This window comes from Pseudorca crassidens, chromosome 2 (assembly GCF_039906515.1).
Source record: "Pseudorca crassidens isolate mPseCra1 chromosome 2, mPseCra1.hap1, whole genome shotgun sequence".
NCBI lineage: Eukaryota > Metazoa > Chordata > Mammalia > Artiodactyla > Delphinidae > Pseudorca > Pseudorca crassidens.
This window is the reverse complement of record NC_090297.1, coordinates 120,011,572-120,031,429: the sequence shown is the minus strand read 5'-3', so window position 1 is coordinate 120,031,429 and position 19,858 is coordinate 120,011,572. Positions and strand designations below refer to the sequence as shown.

Below are 19,858 nucleotides of genomic sequence, written 5' to 3'. Positions count from 1 at the left end.
AAAGAAATTATCCCGCCTAATGGGTTTCAAACACGCCTTAGGAGCAAATTGATTTCTTCTTGTATATTTATATAAAATATATCTATATATACATATATCTATATACGTATGTAATATAAATCCTTTCTGGAAGTACGTATATATTTGTACCATACAGATAGGAAGAAAGAGACTATGGGAATGAGTTGTTGGTTTTAGCTGGTGTGTGTGTATGTATGTTTTGTGTGTTTGTGTGTCCATTCATACATAACCTCATTTGGCCTTACCTGTTCCATATATGTATATATATGCATATATATATATAGGTGTATCTGTGAATGATATGGTTCTGGAAAATACCTTGTTTGGAGAATTACCATAGCAAGGCCCTGTCATGCTGAAACACCATCTGGAGACCTGGATTTAGGTGCGGCAGAGTGGGCTTCTCTGGTTGAAAGGAGGTACGCGGAATAAAGACTCTCCCCTTCCACAGCCTCTAAATTCTTGACGTAACACACTGATCTAGGGCAGTACTTTTCCATTAAAGATAAGAAAACTGGGGCTTCCCTGGTGGCGCCGTGGTTGAGAATCTGCCTGCCAATGCAGGGGACACGGGTTCGAGCCCTGGTCTGGGAAGATCCCACATGCCGCGGAGCAACTGGGCCTGTGAGCCACAACTACTGAGCCTGCGCGTCTGGAGCCTGTGCTCTGCAACAAGAGAGGCCACGATAGTGAGAGGCCAGCGCACCACGATGAAGAGAGGCCCCCGCTCGCCGCAACTAGAGAAAGCCCTCGCACAGAAACGAAGACCCAACACAGCCAAAAATAAATAAATAAATAAGCTGTCTGCCCCTTCTCAAAAAAAAAAAAAAAAAAAAGATAAGAAAACTGCGGCCCAGGAAAAGATGGTGGCTTTTCTGAGGCCTCTTGGTAAAAGAAGAACCCGTGAGCCCAGATCTTCCTACATCAAATCCTGTGCTCTTTCCATGAATCAGGTCACCTTTTCTTTTCTTCTTTGCTACCCTCCGTGGCCCCTAATACAAGAAACACTGTTTCCCTTGCATTGTCTTGGCACATTGTGGTGGGAGGTTGTGCCTTGTCTAAGGCGTGTGCTCTGTGTGGCAGCCCTGCCAGCTGGGCATCCCCGGGTCCATCTCCTGGGTCAGTGCCACACTCTTTGGAGAGGAAGTCATGCCAATGTCAAAGCTGGGAGAAGTCAGCAGGACTCCGGCTGCTGAGGAAGAAGTGTTCTCTCAGTGTAGGGCTCAGGAAACTTTTGAGCACAGAGAGCCACCTTCGGGGTTAAAAAAAAAAAAAAAAAAAACACAATCCACAAAGGTCAAAAGACAGAGGCCGGGCAAATAAAAAGAACTAAAAATTGTGCTCTTCCTTATAGGTCACAAAGTCCTTATACCTGTTTTCATTTAGTCCTCAGTAATCCAGGAGTGTCAGCGTCATCATTGCCTCTTCCATCTGAGCAGACTGAGACTGCCAAAGATTAAGTGATGAGCTCCGAGTCCCACTGACCGCTTGGAAGTGGCAGAGCCTGCCGATTCCGGCTCTCTCACCAAAACTACAAGTTGTGCATCTTAGAGCTTGTGGCTGTACTGGGAGAGACGTAGGCAAGGCATAGAATGGAATTTCAGCCAGCCTCTGTTTCTCTGCCTGGTAGAGGGAGTGGGGAAGGGCCAGAGGGAAGAAGAGAATAAATAGGTGTAGAGGGAGGGAGGGAAGGAAGAGAAAGAAGATTCGGTCACCTCTAGCCCAAGCCAGGGGGATGGGGCTCTGCTTTGGGCCATTCTGGCTAATCCTCTGCTACGTACCCCAAACACACCCTCCTATGGTCATTGGCTGAAAGCCCGCTGCCTGTTGGAGAATGTGAGCTCCCTGAGGACAGGGCAGCCTTGTCTAGCACTCCATCCCTACGCCTGCCCCACGGAGACTGCTCGGCAGAGGAAGGAGAGCAGTATTAGGGAGCTTGGGCTCTGGACGCTTCTCCCCCCGCTGGATCCTGTTATCCCCATTTTACAGGTGAGGGGATCAGATGCAGCAAAGAGATAAAGAATCATCTGGAGAGATTTCAGGGGTGGGTGAATTTCTAACAGTGGGCAAAGTTGAGAGTTGTTGTGTATGCCCAGAAGAGCTGGGCATTTCTGGAAACCCTGCTTAGCTTTCTAGGGCACAGGCAGGCTGCCAGGCTCTGAACCCAGAGAGAGGTCTCATTAGCATTCAGAGGCCAAAGTCACTGTGGGGGCCGCCATCCAGGGCATTGGGAAGAGACAGGCTGTGTTTTAATTACGACCTGGACTTTTGAACAAATCCTTTTCTCTGCTTGTCTGAGCCTTAGAGAAAACAACTTGTGGGAAGTGTGTAGTCGGCAGCTGGGTCCACAGTGGTACCCATACAGCTGTGTACACATCTGGCACACAGGTGGTGGACTGCGTGTGCCTTTTCTCCTTGGGTTGCCCTGGGGTTAGTGAGGGTAACAAGAGCCAGAGCAGTAAGGTGAGGTCAACCTGGTCTTTACCCAGAACGGGGCAGCCAATGCAGAGAATGGAGAGAAATGGGACTGCCCCCCTCTTCTGGGTCTGTATCCCACCCCTCGCGCAATCATGACCATTTCACAATCTGAGCCCAGACAATCCTGCCACTTCCTCTGGCCGTTCCTGAGTCAACATGGTGGGATTTCTTTGTTGAGCTCACCCTAACCCTCCCTTCTCCAACTTGGGGGAAATTTTTGGAGTGGGGGATGAAATTAAGAAGGGAGGAGGAGATTAACAGGGTGGAAGTTAGACAAGCACAGATGCCACCACCTGCGGCTGTGGATTCTCAAGAGCTTGTTGACTCCTGGGAGCGTTTGCCTTGAGTCTGTTTAACAGTTCATTCCTGGGGAAGGGGAGGAGAAGGAAGGAGGGCTTGGGGACAAAGGGCCTTTGACCGGCTCCTGTTAAAGTACTGATTCGTTTGCTCAGGTTGGCAAACAGTGTCTAGGGACTCCGGGCCAGGGATGAACCGGGTGGGTTTTCTGTCCGATGCACAACATCCAGCATGGGGGGAGGGGAGTAAAGGCAGTTGTTCAAGGGCCTGAGGCGCCCTGAGGTTCACACACGGAGAGCAAAACCACCCCAGGCAGCTGGGGGAAGGGAGGGGGCAGGGGCAGGACTGCTGGTACCTGGACTTCTGTTTTGGGGGCTGTCACATACCTTGGTGGTGGTGAAAGAGCCGCACCAGCCCTTGAACTGTCTCCCAACCTCATCCCCCTTTCTGAAGCTGAGAGGCAGAGGGAGGGTATATCAGGATGGGTGTTTCTAATGTGTTTCTGATGGCCAAGGGCAGGGAGGATGGGTGTTGGGGCCCAAGGTCCGGGTTAAGAGTGAGACCACACATGCACTTCTCATCCCGAGCTGTGCTGGAGTCACCTGCAAGCTGGCCTCTGTCCAGGGAGGCTGTTCCCTAGTAGATTCATGGGAGGCGGCTTCAATCCCTTCTCCAAGCCTTGGCTTCCTTCACTCAAAGAGTTTGAATGGCCTCCCTCTTTCTTGTACCAGTTCCCTCCTTGGGAATTCCTCCTTACCTGCTTTTCCACTCTACCCTCAAAACTCTTTCCTTCATCCAGGAAGCTTCCAAGATAAACGCACGTGTATAGACTTAGGCATCAACTAGTACAGCTTTAGAGCTGAGAAGTGATTAAATATTATAAACAGACTATGGCTTTATGCCACTCTGTTTTGTATTCATGAAACATTGCTTTGTATCATTCTTATATTCTGTTTCCCAAAGGTCAGTCCCTCTGGGTAGACATTATTTATCTGTTTGTTTCTTTGTTTGCTGTTTCTCTCACTATCATATGAGCTCCATGGAGTACGGCGACTTTGTTTTCTATCATCTGTGCCCACGATAGTGCCTGACGTGTAACAGACACTCCACGTAGGCTGGTTTATGAACATGAATGTTGCTGGGTGGGGCTTTCTTTCCCCACCTCCCTGTTAAGACACAGTGTCTTGTGTAGTGCACAGTGGTTGCTTCTGAATCAATGAGAGAATGAATGAAGACTAAATGAGCGAGTGAATGTATGAATGAGCTTTTGAGATGGGATTGGCCATACTTAAGCCATCATGGCGGATGGCCTGTCTATAGAAAAATGCTCTTCAGTTATTTATGTTTCCTTGTCTCCTGCCGAGGTAGGGCTCATGAGCAGAGCAGGGTGTCTTCAGCCCCCTGATATCCTCTGAGTCAGCTTGTGTCTGCCTTTGTGATGAGAGGAGGGGTGTTTGGAGTTCTGTGAATTCACTCTGCCCATTTTGTCTCCGCTTGGCACCATCCTCTCCCTTATACCATCTGACCTTCCCATGTCTAGTGACCCCTCTGGTATGTGGAGACAAACAGTGTTTTTGAGAGAGATTCCCCCCCCCCCCGCATTGCGCTACTACTTTAAAAAAGAAAATAACTCTTTATTTTGGAAATAGAAAAATGAATGCTATAATGAATGAATCCCAGAGATATTTTTAGCGTCTGTTATCTCTGTGCTTATACCCAAGGCTTTGACAAAGGCAATTATGTTATCATGAGGCAATTTAAAAAAGAGAAAGAGAAACGGAGAAATCTACTTTAGATTTTAATCTTTCATAGACTGCCCTGAACTCTTACTGATCTGGGGTGACTGGGAAGAGATGGGCCACCTTTACTGGGAACCTACTGTGGGTCAGCTCTGAGGCCAGGCTCTTTGCACATCTTATTTCAGAAGAGGGTGAGCAGGTGAAATCAACAGGTCAAATCAAATCAACTTTTATTGAGTACCCACCATGTGCAAGAGGTTGTAGGGCATATAAATATTCCATAGGCCTAGTTCTTGGAATACAGGCTGTTGGCAAGATAAGTTATAAACATGGGAAAATTAAATAATAAGGCAAGATTAAGATATTTTAAGTCAGCATTAGGAAGCAATGCTCTTGGGACTTTGGGAGCTGGAAGAGATTGTGTGGCCTCACATCTTTAACAATAGCAAGGTTTTGCAGACAGCTGTCTGCAGAGCGGGCGGCAGAGCCCAGGCTTCCAGATCGGCTATTCTTGTGTCTTGAAGCATCTCCAGATAACTGCCCAGTGACCAGCACAGACAGGTCATGGTGAAAGTGTTCAGAGGAGGTGCGGTCACTCCGGAGGGGTGTAGGGGAGGTCCGGGCAGGATTCAGGGAGAAGGTGGGAGCAGTTGTGTCCTGAAGGGTGTGTTGTATTCAGGTAGATTAAACAGAGAAGAAAGGGCTTTGCAGGAGGGCGGCAAGGCATAACAAGGCCCAGAGGTAGGAAATCAGGAACGTTGTGCGCAGGTGTGGTGACATATCACCATCCTCCAGCTCTGGCCGCCAGGAGCCTGGGAGCCGACCCCACACTTCCCAGTCTCCAAGCCCTGGATCTGTCCCCTCCTGTCTGGCTTCCCTGCTGCTGCCTTAGTGCCGCCCCTTGTCACCACTCAGCTGCTCTCCCTCACTCATCTCTCCAACCCCAATTCCCCTCCACCTTTCACAATGCAAAGAGCTCCTTTTCTAAAACAGGCTCTTAGCATGTTAAAATTGTTCAAAGGCTTCTGGTTGCTTGTCAGATGCTGTCCAGCCCCAGTGTGCAATTCGGTCATGACTTGCCTCACCTGTCACCCTTCTCCAGGCCCCCAGCCTCCAACCTGGTGGAGGACACAGCATGCTCCCACCACAGCATGTACTTGCAGGACGTCAGGCCTTTGCCCAGGCTGTTCCTTCTGTGGGGAATCCACTCCCCAACCCCTTCAGGCCTACTGCCTGCCCACCTTCCTGTCTTCCGTTTGACCAAGATTTATTGAATGGGTAATAAAATGCAAATCCCCCTGCTGACTCCCTGACAGTTGTCCTCTCTTCTGTGTTCCCGGGACCCTCTAGTTATTTGCACATGTTTGTCTCTCCCATTAGCCTGAGCTCATTTCTGGAAGGGATTTTCTTTTATTCACCTTAATATCACTAGTACCTACTGCATCCGCCTGGCATAGATAGACACCCTCTTCGTGATTGGTTGAAAGTAAGTGAAATGAGATGAGAGTTAAGTCCCGAGAGCTGGGCTGAATGCACTGAACGTCAGGCTGGGAAGTTGGGATGTAGTTTATCTCTCAACTAGATTACACCTCAGAATGCCCTGGGGAGCTTGTTAAAAATTCACATTCTGGGGCCCATCCTTTTGCATACTGATTGGAGTGGGCCTGGACCTTTTTGTTATTGTTATTTTGTTTCCATAATCACCCCCCTGGGGATTCTGGGCAGCCTGCCTGACACCAGCCTGTAGGGCATCCTTTGGGAACACTGGGCCATGGACCACACCAAATACACGCTGGGCTTCAGCTCACCCTTCTTCCAGCACCTCTCAGCCTGCTTTTCTTAAGCCTTTGAGAGAGTAACTTAACTGAATTCTTTGGTGCAACCTCCTCAGGGAAGAAATCATCTGGATTTAAAACCTATTCCATTCCAAGCCTCTTTGTCCCAGCTCTTGAAGTTCCTTTCGCTGTTGACTTGAGAGGAGACCTGGGACCCAGCCACCTTTCTCACCGACCTTGCTTTGCTTTCTCCCATGATGCCAGGCTGTTTGCTGTCAAATGCGGGGGCTGCTTTGAGGCCATCGCGCCCAACGAGTTTGTGATGCGGGCCCAGAAGAGCGTGTACCACCTGAGCTGCTTCTGCTGTTGTGTCTGCGAGCGGCAGCTCCAGAAGGGCGATGAGTTTGTCCTGAAGGAGGGGCAGCTGCTCTGCAAAGGGGACTATGAGAAGGAGAGGGAGCTGCTCAGCCTGGTGAGCCCGGCAGCCTCAGACTCAGGTGAGTGCCGTGCGGTGGGCAGGGGGCGGTGTGGGAGAGTGGGGTGCGGTGGCAGTCTGCATTGCTTTCTCTTTTAGAGGGCCAGCCACCAGGGCACCCTGGTCCCATGGCAGAGCAGTGCTGTGCATTCCAGGAAGTTTCTTTGTGAGCTTGGAGTAAGCTCTTATCAGTCAGCTATTGCCATGATGATGCTGCATAACAAATTACCCCCGAATTCTATGGTGTATGACCAGAAATACTTATTCACACATCCACAAGTCTCTGGGTTAATGGAAGTGACCTTGCTTCACACTGAAGGTCTTCACGTCACCTGGGATCTGCTGATCTCAGCCGAGCTTAGCTCTAGGCTGTAGACCAGGTTCAAGTCTACTCTGTGTGGTTCATGCTGGGGTCCAGGCTTGAGAAACAGCAGCTATGCTGGGGCATAATTTCCTGGCAGTGGCAAAAGTGCAGGAAGGCATGCTCAACCATGCAAGCACATTTCAAACCTCTGCTCATATCATGGCTGCTAATATTTCACTGGCCAAATCAAATCAGAAGATGAAACCCAAAGTCCAGGGAGGGGAAATACACTGCATATACTGCGAGGCCCTGACAGGGTAAAGATTCATTAAAACTATTAAAGAGAATGATGGATTGGAACCAATAATTCCATCTGCCGCAGTCACTGAACTACTCTCGCCTTTGTTTCCTCATCTGTCAAGTGGGAAAGCTGGAATCTCTAAGGCTTGGTGGGTCACATAAAGAAAGCATCTAGAAGACACTTGTTCCACTCACCCAAGACCCACCCACCCTCCCTGGAGAGGGAAAAGAGAGGAGATGGCAGAGGTTCAGAGTCCTTTTAGAGCAGGTATTACAAGGCCAGAGAAATTAAAACGGCCCAGGTGAAGCATGGAATGCCTTCCCAGGGTGTCTGTCCCACAGGGCAGCGTGTGTCTTAGCCTGGCCTCCGTTTTCCTGGAAGAATCTGGAGATCCAATTAGGTGATATCCATGTAAACTTACTGGTTTTTGCCACTGCCAATTACAGTCCAGTTCCAAACACCTTCCTATGGCTTACAAGGCCCCTGGAATCTCACTCTGCCCAGCTCTCCAACCTCGTGGGAGCCCCTGAGCCCTCCCCTCTACACTCAGCAGACATCAGTGTCTCCACTCACTTCCACATCGTAAACGTTTCTTCCCTCTCTGCCTCTTTCCCTCACTCTTTTGTCTTGCTTGCATATCTTTTAAGCCTCTTTCTAAGGCCTGCTTCATCGAGGAAGACTGCTATTCCCATGTGCCGGGTGAGTTTACCCTTCACCTCTCCTGCCGTGAGATGGATCCTACTTGATTGGAGTCGCTTGCCTAGCTGTTTGTTGTCCTTGCCGGAGTGCTAAGCCCCATGAGGGACCGTGTGTGTCTTTTTTACCACTGTATCCACGGGGCTTAGCACACGCCTGGAACGCTGAGGGTGCTTGACAAAATCTGTGTTAAAGGATGAATAAACACATGGAACGGAAGTCCTACGGCGCGATGCTTGAGTCCGAGAGCTTTGGAGGTAGTCAGGTGGGCATTCTGACTGCACCACTTAGATCTGTGTGACTTTGGGCATGTTTCGGAACCTCTCTCAGCCTCAGCCTCCACGGCTGTAAAATGGTGAACATTGTGCCCACCTAATCATTTTATTTGGGGCAATAAAAGATAAATGTATGTAAGTGCTGGTGCTTATTTACCAAGTGCCTGCTGGTGTTGGCATCTTCATCGCAGTTGTGTTTTGCTTCCTTTACCTCCCAGCTGGTTCTTCTTGCCTGACTCCGCTTGCAGCCACAAGTAAGCTGACACCAGGGCAATCCCAACTTCTATTGGATTCATTAGACTTAAATTTTCCTGGATGTTTTAATCTGAGGGAAATTTCTCCTTGTCGGTTACACTGCCACTGAAATATTCAACGTCTCACTCTTGGGTAACTGGGCCCATCCTAAACTGAGCTTCATGGCCTCCACTTAGTAGGTTATCTCATCCTACTTTTCCTTTCGGTGTCATGCTGTACCCACTCACTAGGTCTCTTCTGCAGAATATTGCGCAATCTTCAAATTCCCGAGGGGCTTAGGTGCTACGGTGATCAAAATACCAGCATGACCTCAGAAAGACATGCAGACACAGAAGGACATACCATTCTTTCTCACATGGAAATAAATGCTGTGGTCTAGTTTTTCTTGCTAGAAATTGTGTGGGTCTTGACCAGTGTTTTCCAGTTACAGATTTTAATTGGCTACAGACAGTATGAGTCACTAGTGTATTGCCCTCTCCCCATGTGCAAAGACAAAAAGAAGTTGGATCTAAGGAGTGTTAAAAGTATAATGTTCAAAGACTTGTTGTTGCCAAGGGGGTGGGGACTGGAGAACGGAGGGATTGGGAGTTTGAGATTAGCAGATACAAACTATTATATATATTGGGCTTCCCTGGTGGCGCAGTGGTTGAGAGTCCGCCTGCCGATGCAGGGGACACAGGTTCGTGCCCCGGTCCGGGAAGATCCCAAATGCTGCGGAGCGGCTGGGCCCGTGAGCCATGGCCACTGAGCCTGCGCGGCCGGAGCCTGTGCTCTGCAACGGGAGAGGCCACAACGGTGAGAGGCCCGCATACTGCAAAAAAAAACCAAACCAACAAACAAAAAAACCCAGAAACTATTATATATAGAATGGATAAACAACAAGGTCCTACTGTATAGCACAGGGAACTGTATTCAATATCCTGTGATAAACTATAATGGAAAAGAATTTTTAAAAGAATGTATGTATATGTATAACTGAATCACTTTGTTGTACAGCAGAAATTAACACAACATTGTAAATCTACTATACTTCAATTTTAAAAAAAGTATAATGTTCAGAGTAAGCAAACTGCAGTGGGTCCACTTTTCCAACCACATTTTCAGCGATACGTTTTGTAGTTCCAGGCATTTCTTTCTGAGGCTGATATTCACAAACTGGAGCTTTCCAGTTCGCTTATTCATGTATTCATTTGTTCAGTAGACGTATCTTGAGTGCTTGCTTTATGCCAGGCATGGTGTCAGGCTATGAATGACAAGAATGGCATGGGGGTGGGGAGGTCTCCAACCCACGTCAGATGAAGGAACTGGAGATATTTAGGCTAGAAAAGTAAAGACTAAATAAGGACATAATTATTGCCTTCAAATGGTTGGACCCGACCTGTTTTTTTTTCTAGCTTCAGAGAGAAGAATTAGAATTCATTCAATTCTTTAACAAAATCATTGAGTATTTATACTATAGATGAAAAGGCAAAGGGAAGTAATTTTGACTCAACATAGGGGATGTTACGATGTTATTCTAATTATAAGGTCTAACACAGTGTAACTACTCAGGAGATACCCAATTGTTGTAAGTAATATTGGCGAGGTGGGAGGGGAGGATGGTGCCAGAAGACCTCTGTTGCCCCCTTCAGCTCTAAAATCTATCATTGTTTTTGCAGCTTTAAACGAAATGACAAAGTCTCAATCAGAATCAAATATGTTGTCTGTATCACTAATTTTGTCAATTACATAAATGTTGCAACATGAAATGTTTTGTGTGCCATTGTCACTAATGAGAGGAACAGCTTCTAGAGAATAGGGTTGTAGCTTTTAATTCCTTTGTTCCTTTAACAAAGCTTAGCATGATGCCAAGAGAAGAGTAAGTGATCAATAAGTACCTAATGAGTTGAGTTAAATCTTCAAGAAAAGAAGTCCACCTCATATTTACAGAAAGCAAACAATTTTAGGATCTGTCCCAATACAGATACAATTTTTCCTCTCATTTCTGTCCTGAGTGTTTTACATATTGTAGGTGCTTGATTAAATATTTGTTGAGTGAATGATTGAATGACTTGTCATCTTTAACGTTTTTATCAATGGTTTGGATGAAGACACCGAAAGCAGGATTATTCGATTTGCAGATGACACAAACCTGGCAGGGAGTGCTGGTGTGGCCGCTGATATTCGCGATGTTCAATAAGATTTTGACAAGCTAACAGAACAGTACAAAGTCAGCAAGATGAGATCTAGCCATTGGGTTCCCAAATTCAACAGTAATTATATGCAGTGGGGCCTCTTTTCATGGAATTTCACGTGGGGTTTTAGTTGATCATAAAGTCAGTAGGAACCAAAAGGCCATATACTGCATTACTAGAACTGTGATGTCCCTAACATGTAATTACAGTTCCATTTTTTTTTTTTTTTTTTTTTTTTGCATTGGTCAGAGTACGTTTAGGATTTTTGGTCTAGGTTTAAACGATGCATTTTAGGAGGTCACAAACCAATTAGAGAAAGTCTTGAGGAGAGCGATTGGCTCGTTAAATGATACATATCTAAAGAAACTCAGTATATTTAGTTTTGTAAAAATAAGACTAAGGAGATATGAGAGTCACACCCAAGGGTGTAGACCCATGTACTGGGAGTGAAATGACAGATTTTGGTTCAATATAGGATAGAACTGTGTCCAAAAAGGGTGCAGACTAGACTCCCTTCATGGGGAATAAACCTGCTTGTCTTTTAACATTTTAATTACAGTGGGTGGGTGACTGGGTTAGTGACCTCTAGGGCTGCTTAAATCTAGGATTTTAGAATATATGCTGCTGACTGTTCCAACTTACACAAAAGCATGTGACATGTTTAGAGCTATATGGGACACCGAACTCAGGAGATACTCGGGTGCTGGATGTTCTTTTCTTGTGTGGCCAGAAAATCCTCCTTTGTCCTGGTTCCTGCTTTGCCAGTGGCCTTGAAGGACCCTCCCAAGCAGTGGAATTGTATTTGTAGCCAGAGTCAGACCGTTTTCTTTGGGTTTATTGGGCAACTTGGATGCCGAGGGCCTCCAGTATAGACCTGGCAACATTCATGCCTGTGCTTTCTTGATCAGAGAATCCTGGGCTCTGACAATAATTGGTAGGCACATTAGAGGTTATCTGGTTCAGACTCCCACCAGGAGCTCATCCAGCCTCTGTTTGAACCTGTCTGACCATGGGGAGCTCTTGACCTCACATTCTGAGTGTGGATTGTCAGAACTGTTGAATTGAGCCCCAATATCTATTTCCATGTGTAACCTCAGCCTTGGCCTTGGTTCAGCTTTCAGGAACTCACAAAATATATCCGTCTCCCTGACATGTGGTAGCCCTTCGAGTTAGAGACAGAATCCCTTATGCTCCCTAAGTCTTCTCTTTTCCTTTCTAGTTCTTCCTCTTTCCTCCAGCTATTCCTTAGAAGAGACTCTTTGCTCTATCTACAAAAATCCTATATTCTCTTTAGAATGTACCACCCAGAAGGGGATAAAATCTTCCATATGTGGTCTGAACTAGCACCATGTTATTATTACTACCTGTCATGGACATCGTATTCTATTGATGTCATTAGCTTTTTTGACCTGGGGAAGGGGGTGGAGACTTGGGGGCTGACTATAGGCCATCAGGGCTTCTGGCTCGTCCATGTTGCATTTCTTAATTACCTAGCCCTCTTATTTTCACATTTTCTTTTAACATCAGAGTTTGTCTAAGAATGTCTTGTGTAGTGATTTTTAAAAACTTTTAAAATTTTGGGCTTCCCTGGTGGTGCAGTGGTTGGGAGTCCGCTTGCCGATGCAGGGGACACGGGTTCGTGCCCTGGTCCGGGAAGATCCCACATGCCACGGAGCAGCTGGGTCCGTGAGCTATGGCCGCTGAGCATGCGCGTCCGGAGCCTGTGCTCCGCAACGGGAGAGGCCACAACAGTGAGAGGCCCGCGTACAGCTAAAAAAAATTTTAAAAAATAAAAAAAACTTTTAAAATTTTGAAATAAAATTTTAGATTTATAGAGCAGGTGCAAAGTGGGACAGACTTTCCCATATACCCTTCACTCAGCTCCTCCTAATGTCAACATTTTACATTTAAATATACATTTTGATAAACGTACCAAATTAACATTGGTACAGCTCTGTTAACCAAACTATAGACTTTATTCAGTTTCAGGAGATTTTCTACTAATATCTCTATCCATTCCAGGATCCAATCTAGGATACCATGTTGCATTTAGTTTTATGTTATATTTATGTTAAATTGCCTTTTTTCTTCATTTTTGGGATCACTAGAAATGCCTAGTCAGAATTTCATTTTTGCCTCTCCCCCAGCAGTATCTGTTATGTTTTATTTCCTTTTAGCATCTCTCACCATAGGATCCATCTGTTTTTTGCTTATTTGTTTTGGGGTTCGTTTGTTTATCATTTTAAGATTTTCTTAACTGAAGAAGGGAATGCATTTTAGATCGTGCCCAGGGTGTATTCCTTGGCTATGATCTTCTCCCAGGGTTACATCCTCTGGTACCAGCTCTTCCTTGGTCAGACCAAAGTCCAAGAATAGCTGGTCTTGCATTTCTTCCTTTATCTTCTTAGAGTTAAAACTGTCAGCAGCCTAAGGCAGGATTCTTTCTGATGCTCTGCTTTTGTAGAGGGATTTTCCCAGAAGGACCTGGGTCATGAAGTCCCATCGTGAGTAGCCTTTCTGCAAAGGAGGTATTATGTTTTGGATGACTACAGCAATTTGGTGGCCTCTGTTTATCGGGTTGTCTGGACAGCACTGAAAGGCTTATGCTGCTTCTCTCCTAATGGTCTGCACTCCCCTGGCCCTCGCACAGTGTCTGGCATGCAGTAGGCACTCAGTAAATGTTTGCTGATTGTGTGAATACCTGTTCACGTTAGCCTCTGTGGTCCTCAGCAGAGAAACACCAACCAGAAGTATGACTTTCTTCTTACCGGAGCAGGAATGAAGATTATTCACACATCCCAGAGTTTACGAATCCTTCTTCCTTCTTAATTTTTCTTAGGATGTGGGATATTGCTGCTTTGAACGATCCAGATGACTCTCTTGTTCTCCTTGTGTAATACATCTCTCTCTCCTCCTCTTTTCATTACCACTGATATTTAGATACTGGTTTTCATTTCCTTCTACAACCTTGGAACTGATTTTTTTGTATTCATTACAGAAATAATTCAGCCTATCTTGGAACTCTTCTTGTTCTTCGATAAATTAGAATAGAGAGGCAGCAGTTACCTCATGAGCTCTGGAAAATAGTTGACTGTCCTGCGGGATTATCTTGTCAGCTCATAGTCATGAATTTTAAAATGCAAGGAGAAGTCAGCAGGAGGTATGAGGAAGTCTTATTCTCCACCTGGTAGTACAAAGGGCTTGGGATCTAAAGTTAGACAGATCTGAACTTGAGTCTTGCCTGCACTCAGAAGCAGCGTGATCTTGGGAAAAGTTACAGGCACACCTTGGAGATGTTGGGTTTGGTTCCAGACCACCTTAACAGAGAGACTATCTCTATAAAGCAACTCACAAGGATTTTTTAGTCTCTCTCTTTTTTTTTTTTTTTTTCTTTTTTTGCGGTACGCGGGCCTCTCACTGCTGTGGCCTCTCCCGTTGCAGAGCACAGGCTCCGGACGCACAGCTCAGCGGCCATGGCTCACGGGCCCAGTCGCTCTGCGGCATGTGGGATCCTCCCGGACTGGGGCACGAACCCATGTCCCCTGCATCGGCAGGCGGACTCTCAACCACTGCGCCACCAGGGAAGCCATTTTTAGTCTCTTAATGGGTATAAAAGTTATGTTCACGCTACACTCTAGTCTATTAAGTGTGCAATGGCATTATATCTAAAAACACAATATACATACCTTAATTAAAAAATACTTTACTGCTTTAAAAAAATGCCAAAACAGTTACAATAGTAACATCAAAGATCACTGATCCCAGATCAGCATAACAAATATAATAATGATGCAAAAATTTGAAATATTGCGAGAAGTACCAAAACGTGACAGAGACATGAAGGGAGCAAATGCTATGGCCAATACAGCGCCGACAGACTTGCTCAGTGCAGGGTTGCCACAAACCTTCCATCTGTAAAAAAAAATGCAGCATCTGCAAAGCGCAGTAAAGTGGTACACAATGGAATGAGGTCTGCCTGTACTTCTCATCTCCAGGACTCTCTTTCTTAATCCGTAAAGAGTGGATCATAACACTTCTTTTGTGGGTTGCTGTAAGAATGCAGAGAGGTAATGCGTATCAAGGGCCTGAAATTTGTTGGATGCCCAGTGAATGGCAGGTGTCATTATTATCTCCTGGTGCAGAGGCTAGCATACTTCTGGATAGCTCATGGCTCATAAGCTTATTTCTCCAAAGATCTATCATTTCACAGACATCTCATCTTCTGTCTTTGTGCTTCTATTTTAGATGCTTCTGGATAGCTGACCCGAGGGCATCTCAGGGTAGTACAGAGGGCCTCTCATTTGGGGTGGCTAGGATGATGGGCTGGAGAGGGGTCGATTCACTCCATGGGCCTGCGTGTCTCAAAGGTACTCTCCAGGCTTTGAACATTAGAGCTAGCATTGCGCCCTGGAAAGTCAGTGCAGAAGACCAGGAGGTCTTGCAGTCGCTTCTGGGACTCAATAGGAATTTCAAGCAAGAATGGAAAGGATGTGTTGAACTTAGCTGCTGTTCTCTTCTGCAACACTCATCTTTGAGTTCAGGAAGGACACTGAACCTGACAGTTACCTGTTAGATAATGCACTGTATTCCAGCAGAGGCCTCAGCATTGCTCTGTCACATGCCATGATCTATTTCTGTCCTTCCAAGCAGCCACCTAACCAACCTTTAATCCGAGAGATATTTCTTACAGACGCCTACCCCGTGTCAGGCTCTGTGCTAAATGCTGTGTTTTAGTTGCAGAAAAAGAAGGGCAGAGGAGTTAGAGAATACTGAGCAACTCAGATCAGAAAAACATCACAAAGCCAGCCTCCTAATATCAGGGGGAACAGTGAGGCCAACCTAGTTGATATAAAGGGGCTGAGAGCTAGGAAAAGAGACATAGCCTGGAGATCAGCCTTGTCATCCTTTCCTTTAAGAAACAAGGGGGTGAGCTATTATAAAAACAAATACAAAAACAAAAAACCTTGAGTAGATATTAAAATACTTAGATAAACATTATAGTTGTTAAGAAACCATTTAAATTCTATTTTATATTTTCTTCTAAAGCAGTGTGTTCAAGACTCCTCTACAAGAGCATTGTCCAGAAAATTTTAACTGCAGCTCAGTAAAAATATGTTTTTTAAATTATGCCCTAGCATACACATTTATATGTGTATATGAAAAAAACTTCAACAGTTATATTGATTTACTGCTTAATCTACATGCTGATATTATCCATTATATTTATTTTTTAATTCTAGTCTTAGCCACTCTATTAATTTCATAATCCATTGGTGGATCATGGCCTAAAGTTTGAAAAATACTGCTTCAAAGGGCAGTTACTTTCAACCCTATCCCCAGGTTTTGGAATTATAAATTCCTCAAATTTCAAGCTAATGAATATGTTCTAATCTTCTGCATATACCCACACTGTGTCAGGTGCTGCGACTAACACCAAAGACTCAGAAGATATCGTCTGGCCCCAAAGACTTGGCTCAATGCCGTGCGTAAACACGCAATTACTGTTATCTGTTCTCATCTTTGTTGGTATTATTAAGGAGACATGAAGAGCACACATATTTATATCATGACTAGCACAAAGGTCTTTGTGGACATTTTTTGATTTACTAATCTGGCATCTCTGGATAGTAGGCAAGAGGCAGTTATAATTGCCTGAGCCTCTCAAAAGTTTTTTTCCAAAATCAAGTTTTGTCTTTTGTTAGTATCACAGCCATGAAATTGATGCCCAGAATTATTTGTTGCCCTCAGCCTGAGGCTCAGAGCTTCTTGTCTCTTCTGAACCTTTGTCTTCTAGTGTATTTGTTTTGTCTTCGTGTTATAGATGGAAAAATAAGGACACAGGATACTTGAGTCGGGGATAAGCCAGAATAAGAACTTAATTCTACCAATTACCGAGTCAGGATACTTGATACTCAGCCTTTGCTGTAATTATGAGTTGGGTAGAGTTTATCTTTGGTGCTTGAAATGTTACAGGCAAAATACAGATTATGCATTATCTCTTTTCTGCTGAACTGTAATTTAATTTTGGATATGTGCTCACACTTAATTTTGATAAAAACCAAAATTTAAAACTAGTGCAACGGCTTCAGAGCATATTTAATCTATAATAGTGTGTTGTGTGCGTTCATTTCTTTGCACAATACCTGTAAGAAAAAAAAAATTGGTCAAGTGGACAATTGATCATTGTGATCTTTGCATGATGAAGATGATGTTAACAATTATGGAGCCCTCACTCTGCACAAAGCATTGCCTTAAGCACTTTACATGAGTGAACTAACTTAACCTTTATATCAAGCTGGTGAGGAAGGCAACGTTATGATAATTCCCATTCTACAGATTAGGAAGATGAACATGGACAAAGTATTAATTTGCTTAAAGTCCTACAGCTAGTAATGAAAAGAGCCAGCATTCAAACGCAGGCAGTTCAGCTGCAGTCTGATTCGTTAATAACTAGGCTGTATTGCCTAGTTGATAAAAATGTACACGTGTATTAAAATTGACCTCACGGGGCTTCCCTGGTGGCGCAGTGGTTGAGGGTCCGCCTGCCGATGCAGGGGACACGGGTTCGTGCCCTGGTCTGGGAGGATCCCACATGCCGCGGAGCGGCTGGGCCCGTGAGCCATGGCCGCTGGGCCTGCGCATCTGGAGCCTGTTCCCCGCAACGGGAGAGGCCACAACAGTGAGAGGCCCGCTTACCGCAAAAAAAAAAAAAAAAAAAAAAAATTGACCTCACGTTTTGTTCTCGTATTTCACTGACAGCTCTCCCTGCTAGTTATGGCAGGGCTCCAGGTACTCTGTCAGACTTACTACCTGAGAGACCCCAACTGAAAAATCTTTTCACGTACAATTAAAGCAATGAAAACAAGGTGATTTGAACTGAGTCTCCACTCCCTTTCAAATCAATCACAAGTTTGCCTTCTGTTCTAACCTCCTTAAGGTTTCTCCTTAATAATTAATATAATTAATAACTATCACTATACTTCACATGCACACCTTTTATAAGGAAGTAGGAGGCTTTCAAGGGTCCAAAGCCGACATGATGTATGAATGTGAAAGTACTTTAAAAGTATGCATAAGGTACTATTATTGTTTTTTGTTGTTTTGTTTTGTTTTTACAACTACTCAACAAACTTCTGTTCTGCTCCCTATGGCTTATTTGATGGCACCAGGAAAAAACAGTTGCTCTCTTTGTCCAGATGAGAGGTAGAGCCATCCAAACCACAGTCCTCGTTAATTAAATGGATAAAAGTACAACGGTGGAGTAAATCAGTACCTATAAAAACTTTTTCTAACAGGCTGACCTGGAATGTCCTGCCGTCTGCTATAACCCCACTCTCAGGAGAAATGCACTCAGATTAGTTTTTCCGGCGGCGGTGATGAAATTTGTGCTTCTGTCTATCCATCTTCGTATCGGATCCTCTTTGGGTACAAGGGCAGGGCTTTGCAGTGTGACTGGTGAGTGTTAGGAGTGAAGTCTCTGGCCATGCAGAGCCAACCCATGACTTTGACCTTTCATGACCTGAGCTAAATAATCAGAGACTCACTTTCCTTTACTATCATGTAGTAAAGATGGGGTAGGAGGTGCAGAAAAGACGCCAGTTTTCTTACATAGACTTTCCAGCCAAGTCTATCAACTTTTAGATTTCCTACCAAGAGTTTTCATGATGGGTCTAAAGAACTTTAGACAGTATATGGAGCAAAAGGAAGAATCACCCCCAGTAGTTCCCTGTGTCCTGGTGTCAGTGACCTAGGAAAAACCCAAAGTCCAGTTTACTAAGGATTGGTGGCAAACCAGGTTCTGGCTTCCTCTGAGCACTTTGATATTTGATGCTGTAAGAGTATATGGAAGACTGAGTAATTTAAGAACCATTTGGATTCTTAGTGGTCCAAATCCAGGTTTGCACATTGGGATCCAGAGCTGTGCTTTTCTCTTCTTGGGGATTTGAGTAGCATGTGCATGTGTGCATTGGGTAGGATCAGTGGACCAAGCTGGTGTTCGAAGTGAATGTCCAGGTATTCCTTCTTAGGAATCATAAGTGGGGGCGGGGTGGAAGCAGTGACTGAACCAACTCAACATTCGTTCCATCCATAGAAATTTGCTGAGTGCCTGCATCGGGCAAGGACTGGGTTTGGGGCATGGGGGGGAACAAGTAGAAGTATATGAGGTTTGGCTGATGAGCAAATATTTTAGAGCACAGACTGTGTAGCTGGCCTATTATAGGTGGTTGAGTGAAAGCTCTGCTCTTATGAAACATACTCTAATGGAGGGAGACAGTCAATGGCCAAATAAATAGATAAATGAGATTGTATGTTCAAATGAGAGTTACTCTTCAAAGTAGTCACCCTATAAAACTTATTCTACGTATGTATTTTAAAAAATACTGTGGACTCCTGTGGAATGGGCCTTGAGGATTTAATGGGTCTGGGGGTACAGCCTGGGCTTCAGGGATTCTTTGGAAGATCCGTGGTTGACTCTGATGTGCAGCCAGGGTTGAAAACCACTGATCTAGTCGAAGGTGAAGCTCAGGGGGACAGAGTTGGGGCACCTCAATCAGCTGTTTTTCCCAACTGCAGAGCTTTGGTGCTGAACCAAAGAGATTCTAGAATTAAGACAGAAGGCAGCTTTTTCATTAGAGTGAGAAGGGTGGTGAGATTTAGCAAAGAAAAATCCGGTTAAATTTGAATTTCCCATAAATAGTGAATAATTTTTTTGGTATAACTATATCCTATGCCATACAAAGTTATTGTTTACCAGAAATTCAAATTCAACTCTGTGTCCTGTATTTTATCTGGCACCTGTAGATACAGTGAGCATCTAGTGGGGAGCGGGTGTAACCAATAGGGTGGTGATTGGTGCTGGAGCCTGCACAGGTGTATAAACAGATGATTGATTGACTGGTTGGTTGATGCTAGCTAGATAGGGAGAAATGTAATCCTGTCTCAAGACACCCGAGTTCCCATTTCCCTTACGTGTGCGGGTTTGGCCCCAGACAGGCACGAGGAGGCTCCCTCTCTTGGGCCTTAGAGAAAGGCGGCGAGTGGGAATCTCCCGTTACCTTGGCAACTCC

At 45.1% G+C, this 19,858-nt stretch overlaps 1 protein-coding gene across 1 annotated transcript in view; it reads left to right on the top strand.

Annotated features, from left to right (window-relative positions):
• LOC137209286 (LIM homeobox transcription factor 1-alpha-like) overlaps positions 1-19,858 on the top strand; it is a 116,731-nt gene that overhangs the window by 96,662 nt on the left and 211 nt on the right. The window contains exon 3 of the mRNA XM_067710793.1: positions 6,575-6,807. Within this exon, the coding sequence (XP_067566894.1) occupies positions 6,575-6,807 (233 nt within the window). The remainder of the gene's footprint in view (positions 1-6,574; positions 6,808-19,858) is intronic.